Raw genomic sequence first — 23,191 nt, forward strand, 5'->3', positions numbered from 1 at the left:
CATTTCAGCAGAATTGACACTGTTTGCATGCCTTTGGCAGGAGACCCAAGGAGATGTAGTTTTCTGCTTGACATCCAGGGGAGGATGGTCAGTGGCTGGGAAGTTTCTGCACCCAGTATGTATATATACATATTCCCTGTATAATGTGAGCAAGTCCCTTCAGTGAGAGTTAGATATGTTAACATCTTTGAGGATCTAAGCTTTGTAGTCTGTCTACACACAGATGATTCTTAATGTGGCCTGTCGTCAACATGGTCTGGTGCTGAGTGTCGTGCTGAAATCTGGTTCCACACATCCACATTGCCTTCATAACAGACCAAAATCAGACTTTTAAACCTTATCTGTCCATATCGATAGCAATGTCAATACCTTTTCAGGAAGGACAGCAGACATACAGGCATCGTGGCAGTTTAGTATCAATCACAGATTAATCAAATAATTTTGATTACAAGGTGCTTTGTGGATCATCTCATCCAAACCTCTGCTCAGTGCAGGACCAACCTCAAAGTTAAATTAGATTACTTAGAGTCTTCTCTAGTTAAGTTTTGAATATTTCCAACTAGAGTGATTCCACAAGCTTTTGGATAACTTGTCCCAGTGTTTGACTACCCTCATGGTGATTAGTTTTTCTTTAGGGCTCACTGAAATATCCCTTGCTGCAGCTTGTGATTTTTTGCCCTTGTATTTTTGCTGTGCACAAAGAAGATGCTCCATCCTCCTTGTAGCCTCTTGTAGATAGCTGGAGATGATTATAAGAACTCTCTTTAGTCTTCTTTCCAGACTAAACAAATCCCTCAACCTTGCTGTTGCTCTTTTGGACCAGTGTCTTAACCATCATGGTCACTCTTCACTGAACTAGTTTATTCATCCTTGTCTTCTGCTGGAGGGGGCTCAAAACTGGACACCATATTCCAGATGTAGGTTCACAAGAGCTGAATGAAAGGGAGTATTCATCTTACTCAGCCTGCTGCCACATTCTTCCTAACGCAGCTCAGTGTGCAGCCTCTGTGACTGCAAGGTAAACAGCTGACTCATGTTCAACCTGCTGTCTACAGGGTGCCAAGGCTTTTTCTGCAAAGCTTCTGCTTAGTCAGTGTGTCCCCAGTCTGGACTGATGCATGGGGTTATTCCATGTCAAATAGAGGAATTTCCAGTTGTCATCACTGAATGAGGTTCTTGCCAGCACATTTCTCCAGCCTGCTGAGGCCCTTCTGAAAGGCAGTCCTGCAGCGCATGGACAAATTTCCCTAATATGATGCCACTGACACTCTTGCTAAGAGTTCACATCATTCCATTGTTCAGATCATTAGTGAAGATTAGCACTATTGACCCCACAGTAACACCCTGGGGAACACTGCTAGTAACCAGTCACCAGTTGTACTGGGAATTGCTGACCATTTTTCTCAAGCCTCTTGGACCTTCTGCTTATCTACTGAATTTGTAGTCCACCTATCCCATTATATCTCAGCAGTTTGGCTGCAAGAATCTTATGGATCACTCAAATATCAATAGATGCCTCTGCTGCTTTCACCTCATCCAGCAAAACAGTTATCTCATCACAGCAGACTGTTGGTCCATCACAGTTTGCCCTTGGTAAATCCTTTCTGGCTGTTCCCAGTCACCCTCTTGTCTTCATGTGTTTTCCAGGAGGATCTGACCCTTAATTTTACCACGGGCTGAAGTTAGGCTGACTGATCTTCACCTGCCTGAATCCTTCTTGCCTTGCTTGTAGATGGCCTTGACATATGGTGTTGGAATACTGTGTCAAGGCAGCTACCATCTCTTACACCTCAGCTCTGATCTGTGGCTGATGCATGAAAAAAAAAACCCTAAAATGTTCAGATATGACAGTGTTAGGCCATATATGAATTTGGAACAGATAAAGTGTTAAAAGAAACCCTATCAGACCGCCTGTGTTTTTAAAATTAATCAGTGACCAGCAGCAGAGGCTGTCCCTTCTGAATAACACATGCTGTTAGCTGCAGTCCTCAATTTCAGTGCTTACCTCTGATTAAGATCAATGTTTCAAGGTAAGCACATGCCATAGCGCCATGTGAAATGAGGGTGGATTTAAGCATAGGTTTTAAAGGGAAGGAGGGGGCAAACACTGTAGCCAAGTATCCAGCTTACTGCTCCAGTGCATCTTTTTATGTCAGCCTTGCCTTTAAATTGAGTCTCTGATGCAGACATTCTGTAATAATACTTTGAAGTTATTTGCATCCAGTCTACAGAACCTTTTAGTTCTAGTTTTAAATTAAGGACTCCAATGGTTTCAGTCCTTGATAAGTAAAGCAGCAGGATTTCACACCAATCACACCAAGGCTCAGTTACATTTTAGTCACAGCAGTGAAGTGATGCATGAAACTGATTGTACTATAAAATCTCATTGTTATATGGATGAGGAAATGGACTGGCTCCAGACAGTAAAACAATCCCAAGACAGGGAAAAATGCATATTGAAACTTTCAGCAGAGAGAGTTGTTCAGAGCAAAATGTATTCTTTTGTTAGGGTGCTGCAATCCATGGTCTAAAGCTAATTAGGCAATGGGAGCTGTTCTTGGGTGTCACTGTGATGCTACCAGAGTCCAGTATATGCTGTTCACAGAAGACATTGCACGCTCACCTTATCCCACCAAGCACTGGATTTCTGTAGAGCAGAGCCAAAAAGAGTGTAGGTGTTTACTTCCAGATGAATTTTTATGGAGGATGGCTTGTGTATCTTCTAAACCCTTTATTTAGTCTTCCCTTCACTGCTTGAAGTTACTTATTTTCATTATTTCAGCATCACTAAAATAAGACATTTCAGCTATTGTATTTGTCCATTTCAGCCTGGACTCTGGTATCTGAGATATGGCAAAATGCAGAGAATTCACATCTTAACAGATAACTCTGGGATCTGGGGGTCCTAAAAACTGCTAATAAGTCAGGATCAGAATGCCCTGACTATGATACCAAGGAGAATTCATGCAATTTTCCACTGGAAAAATTCCCATAGGTTTTTCAAATGTAGTTCATCCTAGAAAAATAGACAAAATAAAATGTATTTTGCTACTGATTGATTTCAGAATTCCTGAAGAATGCATCTACAGAAAGATTCGAACCCTTATTGAGAACAGCTGATTCCTTCATACTGCATAGAGAAAAAAAAATCCTAATTATCTGGTTATTCCTTCCTATGCTTCAAGCAAGTCAACAGCTCTCCACAGTACTGACTCAGCTACAGCCTAAGAGATCCTGCAAAGACTTCTGAAAGTCATCAAAACTAGGCTTTTGAAGGCTAGTGAGTAAAGCCTTCCCTCCAGTGAAATCCCTTTGCCAGGTCACTCCTTGCCATTTAAATTGAGCAGCTTATGTACTGAAGCTAATATGTGTAACACTGTGATGGATAGAATATGCTCTCTGCAGGAAAGCCTCCCCACCCCGATCCTTTGAATGTCGGTGCTTTCCCTCTCTGCCAGTCTCCTTACAAAGGCTCATTTCTGTGTTGATAACACAGCAGTGATAATAGGTATCAGCTCAATGCAGGAAGGAGGACTGTTGAGCTTGAGGGGATATCTCATCTGTGATAGAGCAAATTTTGTTCAGTCTCCCAGACATCTTCTCCTGGACACAGATGTCAGTTCATGTGATGTGGTTCTGGGCCCTCTTTAATGACCAGTTTGTAACTGAAAGCCTTGTTTCCTGTGTTAATTCAGCTGAATTAAGGCCAAATTAAGCCTTTTAGCATTCTATTTTCTGTCTAGACATGCACCATCAGCAAATACCATCCTAGTCCATGGGCAGCCTGTCCCAATAGGAGTCTGCTCATACCAGTATCCATTTCCCTGGATTGCTGCAGTGCCAGAGTGTGGATGATCCAGGCTTTCCCCTCAAGGAATCTCATTAATCATAAAGGCAGAATATTTTCTGCCCTCTATTTCCTTTAGTTAATTTTTTCTTCACATCAGTTGGTGAAATGAATAGCAGCCAGATGCCTCTTTGCTTTATCGGTAAGCAAAGCTGGTGGCAAAGGTCCTGATGAGAACATTTAGAGGAGTAGGAAACTGTTCTCTGTGAGAAGAATTAGGCTGAGAGCCTGCAGTGAGAAGGAGTGGCTTTGGAGAATGACAGCAGAGAAGAAAATGTAATCTGTTAAAACAAAGAAATCAATATTTTCTGGACTTCTAAGTCTTGGCTGTGGACATTTGGAGTGTATTTTTCTCCCAGTACACGAGTATACCAGCACCCCATTGATTTTGTGCTTGTATCAGGAGGATGATCTATACCTCTTTTGGAGAGATGCTAGCTCTCTGGAGAGAACCACTGAGATTTCATGGTGAGATGTATCACAATTGCTATAAAAATCACAATTTATCTGCTAAATGCCCATTGACTGAGATAACACCGTGCCAGAAAAGTGAAGCTACTATGATTTTCTGTAATAGCACTCATGACATTTACGTACCCTTGCCGCTTGCATATGTGCCTTGTAAGTATCTCCAGGCCAGAATATAAAGGCACGTGATATTTTCAAATCACAGCTTTTCCCACGATTTACTTTGTCATATTGAAAAGGACTGAGTCACAGAAGATATGAAGTGTCTTTGTTGGAGGTTTTCACATGTTTCTAGTCAAGCACAAGCATAGATGCACTCAGGACCAGAGATGGTCTTGAGATATTAAACATGCCCATGAAAATCTGGTATGTTCACAAACAGTACACCATTATCTCTATTCTCAGTTGAGCCATTCCCATCTTCCTGTTGGTTTTTCTTTTAGCAAATACTGTTTGGGGTGGGAATTTAACACAGGTTCACATGTCCTCCAGTCCTGAATGAATTATTGAGCTTTTGAATACTTAGTTGGTGGGCTTTTCCTAAGGAAAAGAAGAAAGCAGAAAAGGAGGGAAAAATAAATCAGGAAACTTCTATTGAAATAAAACCTCATTAAACTTTTTACTTTTTGCTGTGTTACAATTGTGGAAAATTTATTTATGGAAGGGTTTTTTGTTTTGTTTTAGCTTTACAAGTTAAAGCTAGAAACAGCACTTAAACCCACACTTGATAGTCTATAAGTTATTTTTATGGTTGGCTTTACTACTTGTTTACATGACACATCTCACAGAGATACCAGGCATTTAAACCTCAACCGATTACTGCCATTCAATGAAGCTCATTAGTTTTAATTGTATTTATTTGAATGCCTATTATAATAGCATTTACCAGCTGAAATTAATATTGCTTAGATTGATTTCTTCATCTAAGAGAGTTATTTAGACTCTATCCGTAAACAATGCGGACAGGCAACTTGAGAAAGCAAGTCATGCCACGTGTCCTAAATGCCCTTGTGAGGAAGGGATGAATCAATCTCCAAAGACATTTCTCTACTGGCCACAGGAAGGGTCTTGTTTAAAGTGTTTGCCTTTTGTATGCCTGCAGTTAGGCAAAAGGAGTTATGCCCATAACAGCAAAAAAAACCATCTCATCATCTAATTAAGTCAAGTACAAGCAGAGGAGGGCAAAGAGTAGTAGAGATCCTTACCCAAGGATCCAACAGATCAGTGACAAAGCAAATAAAATAACCAGTCTTCATCTTTCAGGCCGATACTTTACTACAAGCCTTCCCTTTACCTTTATAGTCAGTGTGAGCGCTGCTATGGGAGTGAGTGGGAGCAGGATGAGAGCCTGGATGGCCACCTGTAATGATTTAAAATTGATGGGTTTATGTTTATCTCTTCAGAAATCACTGCTATATTTCACATATTTTCCAACCAGTGTCACATCACTTTGTGTTATTGGCTGCTTGGGGAGCGGTATGAACCCAAGGGATGTCCCACTCAAACCTTAATAATGAAACTTCTTTTGCATTGCAGTTGACCTGGACAGGTTGAATGATGATGTGAAACGTTACAGCTGCACTCCAAGAAACTACTCTGTCAATTTAAGGGAGGAACTGAAGCTGACAAATGTAGTTTTCTTTCCCCGCTGCCTCCTTGTCCAGCGCTGTGGAGGAAACTGTGGCTGCGGGACTTCAAACTGGAAATCCTGCACATGCATGTCAGGGAAAACAGTGAAAAAATATCATGAGGTATTTTCACTCTTTTTCTTTTATTTGGTACTTCTTTTGGGTATTTATTGTTTACATGGATTCTGAAGGCCTTTCTCAGACCATGTGTGCTGCTTATATTGATTATCATGTTGGATCTGCAGTGCAAAAATCAACGGGCAAAAATCACTGACCGCAGTGAAGTGTCATAGGCAAAGATGCTGTCATTAGAGAGAGACCAGAGTGTTTAAGTGAATACTCCCTGTTGTCACCAGTCTTCCTGAGGTGGAGGACCTGCTTAGGCATCCAGACAGGTTCAGGTAGCCTTAGTGGAGCCTAGACTTAGATAACAGCATTACTCCTGCTATTCATGCTAGACACCAGCATGGTACCTCGTGGAGCAGCATCCGTACCTTCCACTGCAGTAAGCCATAGAGAGACACACACCCACGCAGTCAGCCTGCAGGAAAACCTGATTTCAAATAAATTTAATCTTAGTGTCTTTAATGCCAAAACATCACCCAGCAATTTGCATTTGGAAGTGGTGAATAAGCAGAGTAGAAGGAGGTTATATATGTGTTAGAAAGGGGTGGTAACAGATATTTGTGGATAAGTTAATTTAGGAGAAGCTGGAGAGAACTTTTGCCACCTCTCTCTGCTACCTTACAGCATCCTAGTGAACTTTGTTGCAAGAGTGAGTCTTACGTTGGACTGATTTTTCCCAGCGAAGGACTGATACAACATGAATGTATATACCACTGGAAATATTATTTTTAGTAAGACAAAGATGTATGTTCCTTGAGACATTGACTGCACTTCCTCTTGTTTTGTGCAATATCTTTTAAACTTATGACCATGCTTGGAAATTACAATTAAGTCACTTGTAGACTCTCTCCCCTTACAGATATATTACCTGTAGGAAGCAGCTGAATCTTTTGACCTTAGCAATCTTTTAGCAAGGCAACATTTTTGCATAAGAAGAAAGACCATTATATTTATTTTTAATCCATTCAGAACACATTTAGAGAGGAAAAAATGAAGGAAAGAGCATTTTATATTCTTGCCTCTAAATCAGTATTTTCAGAACCAGACACGAACAATGTTCACTAAAGTGAACATATCTGGCAAGGTTACTTGGTATTGTCCTTTTAATTGTCTGAAAGTAGGTAGCTGCATGCCATGTGGACTTAAGTTCTGGCAGGTATCTCTTAAAAGAGCCTGATTTACCACTTGGCTTAAGTCTCAAGTGAAAATGAACGTTATGGACTTTAAATCTGGATGTGATGTGGACATTAACTTGGGAGACCCTAGAGCTGCAATAGCAGAAGGGCATTGAAGGTCAGACCTTTGCCTCACTGTGCGCAGTGTGGTTACTCTATTCCAAGGTAAGACTTTTTTCTCACAATTAATTGTGGAATACAGCATACTCCACATCAGCTAGGACCAGAGAATAGTTAATATTTTATCTAATTTTAAGCAAGATGCAGGGGATGACCCTGGTAATTACAGAGCAGAAAGCCTTATCTCCATGGTAGAAAAGTTAATTGGAAAAAAAATTAATAGGTATAAAACACCTAAATGACTATGAGCTGATAAAATGAACTTGGAATGCGTTATATATGAATAAATATTTATACAGCACCACAACATTGTACAATACTCAAAGACCTAGCACCTCCTTTAGAGAGCAAACAGTCAACCAGACAAGATCAGACATGGATTAGAAACTGGTTACGAGATAAAAAGCGAAGAGTTGGAAAAGATGAGCAGTTTTCTACATAGAAAGTAGCTGTCTGTGGGTGCCCCCAACACACAGATGGTTACTTCATGTATGATCAGTCTGGAGGGAGGTGAACAGAGAGGTGGCCAAAATGACAGCTAGCACAGGAGATAACACACTTCAACAGCAGAGAAGGGTGCGAGGGATTTCAGAAGGCCTGTGTAACTACTTATAAATGCAGTTTAGAAAAGCAGCAAGCATTAGGATGAGTAGTCTCAACTGCTTATTCATGTAACACTGGGTTTGTGAGGGGAGGAGGGAGAAATGAAGGGTGGAAGCTGGACTAAAGGTCAAGTAGTGAATCACCGTGAAGAGCTTCAGGAAGATAGTTATTTAGTGCAGTGGTGACAGGAAAAAAAAAAACAGGAATAGAAGTGAATAGGCAATAATACAGCAAACATTATGGCCTGGGTATTGCTGGGGTGCTTATACTGGATTACGAACATTGGTGCTTAGAACGGTACAGGCAAGAGCAGAAAAGATGTGTAGAAGCAGAAAACATACATCAAGAGAGATACAGAAGAAGATAGGCATCAAAAACATTTGTAAGGAAAGTGGCTTAAAAGTTTTGGATTATTTCATTTAGAAAAAAACTGGGGAAAAGAGAGGACACAGTGAAAGATAGAAAATAGTGAACAGTACCTAAAGAAAAACTAGAATTTCCTAAATAATCTTTTCCTTGAGAAAAGAACAAGACAGAGATTGAAAGGGAACTAATTTAAAATTATTAAAAGGAATTTTATTTTTTTGCATAGTAAATCTGTGTAGAATTTCAATCTTTTCAAGATGAGCGATGCATAATTCAGAAGGATTCTGAGAGAACTAGAAGTAAAATATAAACTAAAGAATCCTGGGTCATATCTGTATCAGAACTTAAGCCAACTATTGACAGTAGCTAGAAAAAAAAAAATCTGACTATAAACATATTGTCAAGCACTTGTTTTCTTATCAGGTGTTTGGGAGCATCTGGCGCTGGGACACCGGAATATCACACTAACCAGATACTGGTCAGAATCAAGATGTCATGACTTACGATCACCCCAAATCAATCACTAAATTCAGGAAATCCAATATTCACACTGATTCATCACTGCTAATTTATTTTACTACTCCTTTGTTCTCTGAAAACTGTATGAATTCAAGACAGTGTTTCAGCTTTAACATTAAATGACTTCTGTAAGTTTAAATTTAAACTTAATCCCTTAGGGGTGAATTAACAGCTCCCTGAGCAGAAATTTAGCCAAGTGCCTCCCATTAACATGAGTGCAAGTCATGCAGATAAATTCACATATGACATACTAAAGATATGTCCATTATTTTTAGTCCAAAATATTTTCCAATTTATTATTATTTTAGCCGCACACAGCTAATCAGTTTTACTCTTTGTTCTTCTTTGACACTTAACTCTGATTTTATTTAAATGCCTGGCAGTAAAGGCACTGTGGAGGGGCCTCTCAACATGCCAGTTTTAGAACCATGGAGCTGGTTTACTCTTTTCGAAGCCAGTTTGAAACCCACTAACCTTAACCAAAAAGCCTTTAGTTGAATAAAAGAGGACAGAGGTACACTCTTTATTAAATCCACAGCACTGTTAATTTGGTTAAAAATCTCTGCCTTCTACTGCGGGAGAACATAGGCCAGATTCCAACACAAGTCTCAATTACTTTGATTTACTTGCGAAAGACACAAACTCTTCAGTAGGGCCTGTTGTGACAGGACAAGGGGTAATGGTTTCAAAATAGAGGGAGATAGATTCAGATTAGATATTAGGAAAGAATTTTTTTGCACTGAGGGTGGTGGAACACTGGCACAGGTTGCCCAGAGAGGTGGTGGATGCCCCATGAAATATTCAAGGCCAGGCTGGATGAGGCTCTGAGCAACCTGATCTGGTTGGAGATGTCCCTGCTCCTTGCAGAGGGGTTGGACTAGGTGACCTTTAAAGGTCCCTTCCAACCCAAACCATTCTGTGATTCTATGACACCAGAAGGAAGTGTAAGGTAGTGGAGCAAAGAAGGTGTTTGTAGCAGCTGAAATTGAATCCTGCAGACCCCAGATGGCTTCTGTTGCCAGGCTGGTTTTGCCTAACCGCAATCCTGAAGCTTCATCTGCTGAGCTCCTTGACCCACCAGCGCTATTGGTCCTGCATATGGATATGCTTGTCGTCATCAGTAAAAATGCAACTGGAAATCGCTTAAAAGTTGTCCAGCATTTCTGAGCTACTCAGTATTCTAGGTGAGGAGGACAGGCAGGCAAATTTTCTGGAACTGTTAGGCTCCTTTTTGGCTTTGTAGCCAGTGCTGTGCAGTGCTGGAGTGGCTGCATGCTGGCAGCTGTGGGGATGCTAATGACCAGAGTATTTGTTGAGAGAGAGGCTTCTAGTCCAGAGAGATTTCAAGGTTATCTTCTCCTTATGCTCTTAATGGTTTTTAGTTCCCCCTTAGTTCCTATTCAAAGCCTCACACTGTACCCATCACCGAGCACTCCCTCCTAGCATTGCAGGACTAATAGCTATCGCGTGTAGCCTTTAATTTCCCCAAGCTAAGAGTGCTGCTCCAGTTCCCTGAACAGACTGTACAGCTCTTTCCTATCGTGTCCAATTGTAAGAAGTAATGTAACAGCAGGGAAATAACAAAATAAGAATGCCACGGTAAGGGGTATCTTTTTCTTTATTGCCCTGGGAAATGCTAATAATGAAATCTTGGGTCTTTCATATAACCTGGAAGTTTGCCATAACTTTACCAAAATACTCAGCAGCTTTCAGAAATAAATGAGTTCATATCTTGAGTAAACAGATAGTTTTATGGGTGGGGTTTTTCTGCAGGAGTCTTGTGATGCTCTGTGGTTTTCCACGGCTTCTGGGTTTGCTTGAGAGCAGAGCTCATGGACAAATACTCATGACTTACCGCATAGTGTCACAAACCCTGCAAACCAAACAGGCCAAGTGCTGGCAGTGTCTCAAAACATCTCTCAGGCACAGTCTGCCATAAGTGATCCTCAGTTACGTTGCAGGGCTTCGTGCAAGGGAAAGACAAAGCAATACTTGGAAAGGGATGCAGCACACCTTAATCAAATGCTCACGTCTACTGCTGTCTGACTTGTTAAAGGGGAGCTGAAATGAAAGCCTGTTTTCCATTGCAGTGCATTTCTCTGGAAATGCCTGGAGCTACTCTTTAAAGAGAGGGGAGCTTTAAACCTGAAGATCACCCAGCCCAGAGGAGGTGTGGGGGAACTGGGGCCAGGACTCCATTCAGCTGAGGCTGCGGCTATGCCATCCGCCCAGCATGCACATACCTCGGAGAAACAAGAAATCGGTTTCCTCATCTCATTGCTGTAACTGATGAGATGTGAAATGAGTTTCAGGGAGGAATAAATGCTCTTAAGGTAGCAACCAGAATTTGTCAGAGTGTATAAACCTCCACAAACACAGTGCTGAGCAACACAGCTAAAAGGCATATAAGGAAAAAAGCGAAGTGGTGAAAGCTGATTGCATCTTTTACCTACCTACTTGTCTCTCCTGCAAAGGCTGCTGCATTTTCACTGTCTGTATGGTGCACATGCATGCAATTAATTCTCAACGACAAGGTTTAGAGTGTTAGGGTGTTTAGGGTGTTAACGTTAGGGTGGCTACTTCATAACCTCTTGCTGCCCTGGTAGCAGGCACCTCGGAGTACCTAAACCATACCAAGTCTTTGCACAAGTTGCTGGGGCATAGAAACAGCTTTAACTGGACCCAACATTGTGAAGGAAAAACAAGACAGTAGGGAATATTATTGAGGAGAAAAGAACAGGGAAGCAGGGGAGAAAATAAAAAGGTGACGTGGGACATCAGTAAGACAGAGGAGTTGTTGCAATGGAGTTAAATGTAACAAATACAATTTGGTGTTGTGAGGGCTTTTTTCTTTCTTTTTCCCTTTCTTTTTTTTTCGGAGAAATGAGAAGCAAACCTTAAGGAGGCATTTGAGAGAGCAGACAATAATTGTCACCCTGTCTTTGCATAGGGAAACAAGATAACTGGACAAAAATGATACAAATGCTGCTGATACAACAAAGGAAATTTGCTAAGGGATTAAAAAGAGCTAGCATCACCAAACCAGTGTGCAAGGAATACGGTCTGATTGTTGTATATCCTGGAGTTGATAGTACATGTGTAAAGGAGATAAAAGGTTGTTATGGTAATAAAGGCGCAGAATTAACCTAACAAAGGAGTTAATGCATCGAAGTGTTATCCAAGAAGCAGCAATGGGGTTTATTTGGAATGCAAATACAAGGAAGCAGAATGAGTCAGAAATGACTACTAGGTCACAGGATGAGCAGAGAGAGCACAGAGGTGCAGTGAGGGGAAAAAAAAGGTTTATTTTTTTAATAGATGAAAGTGAAAGTTCTTGGGATGACATCTGGAAGTTAAGCAATTGAGACATCCTCTGATACATGTCTGAGCAGAGAGGGAGTTTGGGAAGGGGGAACACCTGTATCTGGTCAGTGAAAAAGCAATAGCTGGAGCCATACTGTGTGACAAGATCACCAAAAGTGAGGATCTTGTTGATGTCACGTATGTGAAGAACATAATAGCTTTAGTGACTATTTCAGATGCCTGAGTTTTAAGCCAATTAAAATTTGTCCCCATGTTTGCTGTGTTAAAAATAGTGTTTCTTATTTATACAAATAAAAAAAAATAAAATCAATAATTCCCTCTATATTTAATAGTCACTTATTTTGAATGCTACCACTGATCAGCAAATGAACTCTTTTTTTCTTATTCCAGATACCCTATAATTATCTCTGGTAAGAAAGAATACAGCTTTGGCTCTGTGTCATTATTTTAGGCTATGTTCCTACTAGAATAAGGTCCTTATGCTAAATTATGAACCACATTCCCATAATGCTTGGTTTATTGTGCTCAGAGCACAACTAAACTGTGTGTGACCCTTGGGTTAGATAACTTTCAAAAACTGCAGAGTAAGATTTTTTCATCTGTATCAGAACTTGGATCTGTGTTGAATGTTTTGCACTTTTGATGCTTCCTCTTTCATGAATCTCGGACAAATATAATTTGGTTTGTGCGCTAGAATAATGGTATTTTTAGATGAGCAGAAGGAGATTAGATAATGCTGCATAGCAGGATTTTAAAATAAGTTCTGCAGAGTACAAATTTCACTATGTAAAATAGCATCCAGAGTTACTGTCCATCCTCTGTCACTGGAATATGAAGCTAACCAGATATGTGGTAAGCCATGGTCATGTTATAGATTATCTGTTGTCTTCTTAAGCTAATAAGGAAAAAAAAAAGAGTTGCTTTTTGAGTGAGGCTTCAGATTTCTCTTGGTGTTTAAACTACTGGCCAAGAATTTAACAAAGAATGTTACTACTAATAAATAAAGTAAATTATAATAAGTAAAACATGACTATGAGCAACTGGATAACCTTTTTTAAAATATTATTTTTAATAAGTGTTTACTGGGTTTCCTGTTACTCTTTGCTTTTTATTAAAACAGAAATCAGCCATCATGGACTGTCATGGCTAAATGTTGCCTGACTTCAAAGGTAATTGATACCTTACTGGGACCATCAGCGAATGCTGGAGGGAGTGGTTCACCTCATCTGGCTCTACCCATCTAAAGCTGGGAGTCCAGTCTTTGGGCTCCTTTCCTAGGAATCAGAGCAAGCCTCCCGAGAGGCGAGTGTTTCGGGTGGATCGTTCTCTGGAGCTACCTCTTGTTGCTGCTTCTACTGGAGAAATGCCACGTGTGGGTCAGGGTGAACAGGTTCTCTGCAGCTGGGTCCTTTCCCCAGTGGTCATCATTGCTCTGCTTTCTCCAACCCCGATCATGAAGTGCTCTTACAGATCTGCTGAGATCGGAGGGGCTGCCGGGCCATCAGCCCTGACCTCCCGTGCTCCACAGGCCACTGGAGAGCATCCGCTGCCCCCAAAGCAAAACTCAAACTTTACTCTATACCTCCTGGAAAGGCAGTCATTTTCTGTTGTCCTCAAACAGGCTGGAAACCCCCACAGAGGCCTGTCCAGGCGATGAGTCAACCTGACTTAAACAAATGTGCCCTAATTCCAGTTTGAGTTTTTCTGGCTTCCACTTCCAGATACTGGTTTTTGTGATGCCTTTGCTCTGTCATTTAAAGACTCCTTTAGAAGCTGGCATCCAAATTCAATGCATGGGCAATGAGCAAGATTCCTGGCAGGGAAAAGCATGTAAGCATTTTCTTTATATTTCCTTCACCACCGCCCCCAAGGAAAATTATGTGGTGACCACAGTCACCTCACCTTGAAACCTGTCAGATGCTCAGGCATATCTACAAAGTAAATCACCATCCAGTGTATCGGTGTGCTCCTGTGGAGCTGTCTGCACAAGAAATACTACCTGGCTTTTTTCTTGTCTTACCTATAAACTCAAATCCAGCTCAGAAGCTAAGTCCTCTGTCTTGATTTTTTTTTTTTACATGGATTTAATAGTTTTATGACCATAATTAACTTGGTGCTTGATGAGGGGGATATGGCTGTAGCTGTATATTCTTTGTGAAGCAGTGAACTGAGCAGCTGAGGCACCACATTTTGATTAGTAGTGACAGACATTGCCCCTTTAATTTGAAAAGTGCAAGGTTATTCTATTTCGCCCACACGAAAGAAACCTTTTGAGTATTGCAGACCTTCCTCACATCCATATTTTCTTGCAGCTACTCATCCGATCAAAAAAGGAGCAATAAAATGTCCTGAACAAAATTCCTTTGAACTGTTTCTATTAATTCAGTAGTTCCTCACCTTTAAGGACCTGAGCACGTAATGAATAAACAGCAGCTGTTTTAAAGGGTTTTCTTTCAACTACTGTGGTTACTAGAAGTGGCCTTACTTCCTGACTCTTTTAAATTCCCTTGTATTTAACTGAAATTCAAACTATTAGATGGAAGCTAGACGGAGGGCTTTGAACATCAGTCCTGTGATCAGCTATTAAAGCAGTCCAAATTCAGCCGTGTTCAAACACTGCTTTCCTGTCTTGTCTGGGGAAGCGCCTGCCAATTCATTTTTCTACTCTTATCAGTAAAGCCCATATACTGTGCTCATGTTTCTTAATATAAAACACAAGGAAAATCCGCAAGCTGTCAGGAGGTCTGTTAGCTTAAATACAGCCCACGTCTTTGCTCTCATCCCGTTGCATATTTTCATTTGCTGAAAAGAGCAGATCTGCCTACCCATGATCTTGCAAAGTGCCAATCATCTGAATTTGTCAGATTTTGATGAAAGGCTTCTTTAAATGAAGAATTTTATCATCGAGTCAGTGTCAGCAGCTGTACTTGATTTTGAAAGTATGTTTTTCTTAAAAAAAAGCATCTTTGAAGATGCGATCTGTTTTCAGCTCTGTAATAATTGCAGCAACCTGATTGGGTTCAGTTCCTCCATGTTTTGGATGACAGTGTGGTACAGTAAACTGTTCTGGTGTCCGTCAGGATTTATTGCATCTATTGAGGCAGTCAACATTTGAAATCAATTAAAATGCATTATAATTTTGTTGCTTTAACAAAAAAAAAATAAATAAATTACATGTCTCTGCATTTCTAACAGGGAAAAGTAATTGTGTCTTCCCAACATGTTAAAGCAGCATGTCTGTACCTTGCTTAGGCACAGTCCTTCCTTTCAGTATTACATAGCTTAAATATAACTTTTATCACAAAAGGGAGGACAAAATAATAGACTGTGTCCAGTGCTTGCCACTTTTGTTACATCCCATGGCCTTCCTACCCTCCAAGCATTAATGGTAGAGAATGAATGGTCTCATCCTGAAGGCTGCTCACCTGCTGTCCTTTCCCCACTCGCTCTGCACAGCATCCATGGTTAACCTTTGGAGAGTTATTCACACTTACTTTTGGGGACTTGCTAATTCTGCTGAAATTGCTAACACTTTGTTGATCTGATATGCAGCCCCTTATACCTTCTCGTTCCCAAGACCATCTCAATTTTCATATCATGTTGCAATGTCAAAGTACAAAAAGTACTTTGTAAACAAAAGAGGATTATTAATTGAGTAAGAGTATGATCTGTTAGCTAGGAAACCTATTATTCAGGCCAGAAGTGTGAGTGTTTCTGCAGTTGAGTTGCTAAAGATGTTTAGGTCCCTCTTCCCACTTGACCAGTGGCTTTGGCGGTCATACACAAGACAGACTTCTCTCCATCTTTTGAACAAGCAAGACACATCTAGCTGCTCTAGCAATCAGTTGGCCAAGCTAGCATGAGTCACAACAGCCTGCCAAGAGGTGAGATGTGTTCACTCTAGTACCTTACCAGTGCATGGTTTCTGGACTCAAGTGCTTGAGGCCACCGAGAACAGACCCATCCCACCTGTCTATGGCCAGCTGTGGAGCTGCAGCTTTTCTTTCTCTGTGTCCTGTTCCCCATCAGTAAATTAGTGATTTCAAAAGGGAAAGGACCATATAATGCCACTGGTACTTTTTCTACTGATGTGTTGCAGAGCCTTGAGCAAATCAGTTTCAGATTCTCTATCTATACAAGTTTGACAATGATGCATCTTTCTGTGGAATGTGCTGTGAAATTTGGGAAGAAAAATGCTATAAGAGAGTTAAAGCCTTCTTAGTTTTAACTCATTTGCTGTACCTAATCCAAACTAGTATTTGAGCTTCAGGGGAAAAATTGGAAATTAATATCTCTTTTGTTCAGTAACTGTAGGCCCATCAACAGCAAACTAATGAAAGAAAACAGAGGATTTCCTCCCCTCAACCTGTGGCACCATGCTAGTGGGGGTATGAGCAGCTCAACCTCAACGACAGGCACACAAAGCATGCCCCTGCAAGCAGCCATCCTCTTCAGCTTTTTCCAGTCTATGGTTTACATACTTACGCTATCACAGAAGATTAGATAGGATGCAACATTATGGCTGTTTTCCAGGTATCCACAAGACCGTTTTCAGTGAATCATAGATTCATATAATAGCATGGGTTGGAAGGCAGCTCTGGGGATCATCTAGCGTAATCTCACATTCAAATCGGGGAGAATTTTGAAATTAGATGAGGTTACTCAAGGCCTTGTCCTGTTAATTGTGACTGTCTCCAAGTTTTCTGCAACCTCTCTGGGCAACCTGCTCCATTGTTTAACCACTCTCAGTATTTTCTTCCATATACCCAAATAGGATTTCTTTAATTGCAACTTGTGCTTGTTGTCTCTTTTTCAATTTCTTTATAACCTACAACCCTCTTTTTTATGGGTCTCAGGGTTATCTTGCCTTGATAGTTTGTTTTTTTTTTTCAGAAACCTCTTATATGATGTAGACTTCCCTAAGAAATAGCTGTTTGTTTCTTTTACTTTTTTTTTTACATTATTCACAATAAATTCTTAAGAAATTGCTTAAATTGTGGCGAAATTTTTAAGATAAGCCAACAAAAGTCAGATTCCAGAGAAACTCGATGGGACCTAGCACATACTTTGCGCAAGCTTCATTCATCTCCTTCTGCCTCCCACAAGCATTTAATTTTTGGACCAATTCTAATGATATGTGCTTGAGAAATTTCTAATTGCATTAAAAAATGTTCTTTGCTCTTTAGAGCAGAAATATTATACAAGTGAGAGAAGGGGCAGAGCAACTCAAATGTGTATGGGACTGCAAAGACGAGCCAAAGGAAACATGCTTCATAATTCATATGCAAACAAGCAACTCTGGATGTCGTTAGGGAACTGCACGATATAAAGATACCTGATGTAGGAAATAATCCAATCTGTCAAAGCTCCAGGACAAACAGTGCAGCAGGATGCCACAGAGTGGAAAGAAAAAGCTGGCAGTAAAACAAAAATGTGTCCAAATTAATGCTGGTCAGGGCCATTAATGGCTGTTGGTGCCCTCAGGACCCCAATACTCTTATCCTCAACTCTTTAACAGCGTTTTCTAATCAATGTATTTCTGTTGATCCTCCCAGGTGCTGAAATTTGTCCCTGAGGCTGGACATCCCAGAAGAAAAGGCAGAACCAGGAACAACATGGCCTTAGTAGATATACAGCTGGATCACCATGAGCGTTGTGATTGTATCTGTAGTTCAAGACCACCTCGATAAAAAAAAAAAAAAAAAATAAGTAAAGGAAAAAAACAAGACACACTGATTGCAGCTTACTGGATGTTTACTTCTAAGCAGGATTGCTCTGAGGACCTTTACTCACTAATCATTTGAACTTTGCTACTAGCCTGCCTTTGCAATTAGCAAAAATGATCGCTGTGTTTCAGCATAGCTGTGCTGATTAGTGCCATGGCAACTAAACAGGTATATCATAGATTTATGTATCAGCGTCCAAGAATATAGGATTATGGTTATCTGTAGCTAGATTCTGAGAGTTGAGATTTCCAAAGCTCACTTATAGTCCTTAGGCACACAATGCCTACTGAAATTAAACACCAGTTGTGTAGGTTTTTGTGGTAGCTGGCAATGAAATAGCATTGTGTTTCTGTTTCTCACTCACCAGTCCCTACACTCAAATTCTGCTGCCATTTCTACCTGCTTATCTCTCCTGACAGTCAGTAGGGTTTTGTGGGTATAAATGAAGAGAGAATTTGAGCCTATATGAGTGTAAAATGGTTTATCCTGCTCCAAGAGGGAACTTCCCAGTGTTCTGGCCCAAGAGACTGAGATATAATGAGGAAAATCCATCACTGCATAAAATAACATACCAATAAAGTCAAATCTTACTGTTTGTACTCAAGCAAATCGTGTGGTGAAGTTAGTAGATGCTTTGCATAAGGTGGGACACTGGTGGCAGCAGGGGGCTGCGGAGGCTGGTACTTGTGCCACGGTGACTCCACGGGAGCCATCGTCCAGGCGCTTCTGCAAGAGAGGGCTCCCGCCAGGTCCCCAGGTAAATCCCTGTGGGCTGGGACTGATTCTGGTCTCTACCTACCTGGACTGGACTCCTGCCCCTTGCCCAGAGATGCCCACAGGTGCCCAGGAGGAGACCCCTCGACATGAAAAGGGAGAGACAACCCTCCCCTTGTATCCTCCTCGCTGCAGCTCAAGGAGTGCTGTGTTTCCCCACACAGGCGATGAAGATAGGGCACTTGTTTCTTGAAAATATTGATTTGTTTTGCAGTTGTGTTACTGGGGAACAAAACTGTACGTGAGATTTAATTATCATTATTTGATTTGGGGTTTGTTTGTTTGTTTGTTTTAAGTATGGATTATTATAGCTTCGTCGTATATGCATTAATCTTAGTTATCTGAGGTTAGTTGTCTCATTTCAGCTCTGTGTATTGCCATGGTTAAACTGTTGACAGTGAATTTTTTTGGATTGCATTTCACTGAGGCATATTAACTCACTAAGCAATGTCTGCCTGCCATGGAAAATGTGCATCATTTATTAACTTCCCGAAGAATATTATTAAACACCACCTCATAATAAAATAAGCACTTTAAAAGCTGCAGCATAGCTTCCTATGCCTTTTAAAATATGAAAGTGCTCTTGCTGAAAAAGGAAAAAAAAATTCCTTTAAAACTAGCTTTAAAGATTTTTAAATGCTGCTCCAAAAGTGTAAAATATAGGCAGATTTAAGTCTGGCAAAGAATTGGAGTTTTGATCATGAATGTAACAGAGGGAATGGGGCAGCACGTTTAATGGCTGAGGTTTTATATTTAAGAGCAGACTTAGGCTGCATCAATTAATCATCTTGTTTGTTTTGCCTCTTGTGTTTTTGTCTCTCTGAAAGAGTGCAGTAGTTTGACAATAGTGCATTATAATTAGTGGAAGCTGGTATGTGCTGTAATAGAATATTGAGAGCCTTCTAGATGGTGTGTTTTAGCAATCTACAATTTTGCTACAAAAGTGTCCTAATGTTCTGACTTATCCTCTTTATCAGCTCAAGTAGTTTATAAGTGCTCTGTTATAATTTTAGCAAAACTTTACTGAAACATCCCTCAGAAATGTTCTGTTACTTTCTTTCCTGTCCTTTAACCTTTGCAATTCAAAAAGTGTGGGTTTTCTATTATTTATATTAATTTTTCCTCTCAGGCTCCCAGATGTCTATTTAAAAATGCTCCTGCATGCTGACTTGGGAAGTGATTCATCATTTTTCAAAGCAATTCACATTAAAAGAACAGCACTGTAGCCAAAGATTGCCAGTTTCGTTTCATAGTTCAGAACTGTTTAAAGAAGACTTCATTCTTTTTCTGTCTCTAGCTTAATAACAAGATTGACCCAGCCCTTCCATAATTTCTGGCTAATTTTGGAATAAATTTGCATGCAAGACTTTGACAGTACTGATTGCTTTTGAGACAGTGCACTCCAATGTATATTCCTAACTGAATTATGCCCAAATGATGCCTAAGCACTTTGGCCTCATAGTTAGCATTATTTGTAGGAAAGATCCATTCCACATGGCTTTGTGCTTTGAGTGGTCCTTTAATTCCCACTCCCCACGGGAAAATGTGTGCCAGGCATCCACAGCACCTAGCATCTCCCACACACCTCTGCCTGTTTGCCCAGTCTCCACCCCAACAGCTGTGTGTTGGGAGAGGTATTTACCTCCCCTGATTTGGGAGATCCAGCCTTGTCTGGGAGCCTGAGTTACCGCTGCAGGCAGTTGGGAGAGGGAGACTCTTCCAAAATGTGCCTTAGCCCCCAGGTGGAAATCGCCCAATGTGGGAGCTTTTCTTTCTCTCTTTTGACTGTGTAGAAAGATCAGAAATCTGATTTGGGCATCTAAGTGAGATACACAAAGGCAGATGGCATGAACAGACATTTTAAAGACTGAACAGCTAATAATTCAGTTAACTGAATTAGAGGCAGCAGTGGATGCCAGGGCCCAGCAGAAAAAAATTCAGCTATAAAGTAAAAAGAGATTGGTATAATAGGGATTATCCACTTGCTTAGTGTTGGGTTTACTTTCTTAAATATAGGCTAAACTTGTCACAAAACGTAAAGTATTCCTCCAGGGACACTTAGTAATGAATGGAACCATTCACTGCTCCGTGTTGCCATTTGCCGTTCGGACAGCATGCTCCCGGCCAGGGCAGGAGAGACAAGGATGGGCTTTATGTTGCAGTGTGGGGATGATAACATACATGTGAGAGAAGAAAAACTCCCAAAAACCCAAGCCCCAAGCTGCAGTGACCCTGGTGAAAGCGAATACCAGCAAAACTTTGCCTTTTTATTTATTATCAGAAATTGCAGAGATGTTTTTCCATACCTTTATTTTTCTCTTTTGTCTATGTAATAATTGTGATGTTGTTTACATACTGTTTTAACTTAAAAAGCAAAGCTATTAAAAAACCTAATCTGGTTCTTTTTTATTGGTGGAATTGGAACTCCCCAAAATAAATACATTTTCAAAGGAAATTCAGAAAGATTCCTAATTTCAAATGACTCACTAGCCTTTTGTTTACTGTATTCTTCTGGGGTAAAGCCTACTTTCTCAAGTGCAATCTATATATATATTTTTTGTATCTCAGTTAAATGCAGCTTTCCTAGCAGTATTTTTTACTTTATGCAGTATGTAATGTGTCTTATCTTGATGAAAAATAAATACCGCTTTTAAAAGAAGATACTCTGAGTGATTATTTAGAATTCAGATGAACTAAAACCAGTTATTTACTGGAAGACGTTTCCACAACATGACATAATCCATGCTAGGTCTCCTTGTGAGTTTTAGCAGTCATTCCCAGGACCATTGGGGAAGTAGCAAAGTGCAATTTTGAGATAATCGAGTCTGAACCCCCAAGTCTGAACCTCCTTGAGAAGCAGCAGCAGCTTGACAGCAGCACTGTATTTCTGATAGCCGGATTAGGGCGCTCGCCTGGACTTGGTGCTGGTCTCAGCCCCTGCAGGTTTGGCTTGGCTCCACCAGAGATGCCCTCGCTTGTCCTACTGAAGCTGCTCCTTACTGGCAAAGAAAGCTCCTGCTGAAGCTCTGTACCTCACCTGAACAAGGGCAGAGATGAGCATCAAATTGCTGTGTGCAGGGCAGCTGGAGGAACATAAAGTCTCTCAAGATGGAGAAATTTAATCTGCCTTTGTAAGTCTGAGCATTTCCCCCAGCTTTGGCAGAAGCAAATTTTATCAGGTTGCATCCAGAACATAATTTTCATAGCTTTGATAACTAACTTTCAATTTAGGGTTCTTGTGTTAAGCTAAAGCTGCCTTAGACTTTCTCTGCATCTTGGACTGAATAAGGACATGAAATTCTTGCCAAGTAATTCTTCACAAGCTAGACACCCTGCCTGATGAGAGAAATACAGATAGTATACAGTGCTGGGACCCAGCTTTGCACCTGTCCTCATGCATGTTCACCTTGTTCCGTATGGTAATGGCACCAACTTGGAACAGCCAGCCATTCAGATGAGTATATTTACCCCTTTGGTTTGGTCCTTGGTGCTCAGAGAAGGAATTCAGATATCTTTTCTGGGTTTTGTGTGGTTTTTGGTTTTTGTTTTTGTTTTTTTTTTTAACGCAGTCAGAAGATATGGTTTCAAAATAGAGAGAGAGATAGATTTAGATTACATATTAGGAAAAAATTTTTTACACTGAGGGTAGTGGAACACTGGAACAGGTTGCCCAGAGAGGTGGTGGAAGCCCCATCCCTGGAAACGTTCAAGGCCAGGCTGGGTGAGCAACCTGATCTAGTTGGGGATGTCCCTGCTTCTTGCAGGGGGGTTGGACTAGATGACCTTTAAAGGTCCCTTCGAACCCTAACCATTCTATGATTTTATGATTCTGTATATTTTCTAACAAAGGAAGCAGTTCTCTTGTGTACAGTGAACAAGGACCTATTTAATGGGTGGACGAGACATTTTTTGCGCTTCAGAAACACAGAGAATACACTGTGTATGCAGCAGCTCAGCAGTTGCTAAGTGTTCAAGGCAGCTCCTCTCATCTGGCATTGCTCCGTACCTGCATAACTGATGGCTAGCTAACATTATCAGCTTGTCCTTGTGCTCACATGAGTGAAAGCTTTTATAAATCTGCAACATGAAAAGTAGCTCTGTGTCTCTTCAGCTGAAAAAGTATGTGGTTCCTGAGGTCATTCAGGAATTCACCATTACCTTTTTTAAAAAATAATGTATTTCTTAAACACTCTTCTTCCCATTTTTGAAGAATGCAGAATCTTCTTCTAGCTGATTTTAAGGACTGCAACATCTGTAAAAATGCTTGCCTGTAAATTCATTAAAGATTTCCCTTGCTCTTTTCTGGAGTGTGTTGCCGTGTCACACTGCTGTAATGCAAATTCAACAGATGTCCAATTTGTATTTATTCTCCCAGGGACTCCAGTGCAGCAGCTAATGAAAATGCAGAAATTAGTATTCTGGTCTCTCATTCTAGGAACTTTAACTTTGCTTATTGATAGTCTTGGTCAAATATGCTGAAATACATAACATCCATCATTTATTTGGTCATTCATT

General features: G+C 40.6%; 1 protein-coding gene across 2 annotated transcripts in view; it reads left to right on the top strand.

Moving 5' to 3' along the window:
* The window catches only part of PDGFD (platelet derived growth factor D), a 149,895-nt gene extending 128,560 nt beyond the window's left edge, over positions 1–21,335 (top strand). For both annotated transcript variants that reach the window (XM_086739590.1, XM_086739591.1), the window contains exons 6-7: positions 5,852–6,066; positions 17,732–21,335. In XM_086739590.1, the coding sequence (XP_086595716.1) occupies positions 5,852–6,066; positions 17,732–17,866 (350 nt within the window). In that variant the 3' untranslated portion in view covers positions 17,867–21,335. The remainder of the gene's footprint in view (positions 1–5,851; positions 6,067–17,731) is intronic.
* Positions 21,336–23,191: the final 1,856 nt, after the last annotated feature.

The sequence above is a fragment of the Chlamydotis macqueenii genome, chromosome 1 (genome assembly GCF_036417535.1).
Source record: "Chlamydotis macqueenii isolate bChlMac1 chromosome 1, bChlMac1.mat, whole genome shotgun sequence".
In the NCBI taxonomy this organism is placed as follows: domain Eukaryota; kingdom Metazoa; phylum Chordata; class Aves; order Otidiformes; family Otididae; genus Chlamydotis; species Chlamydotis macqueenii.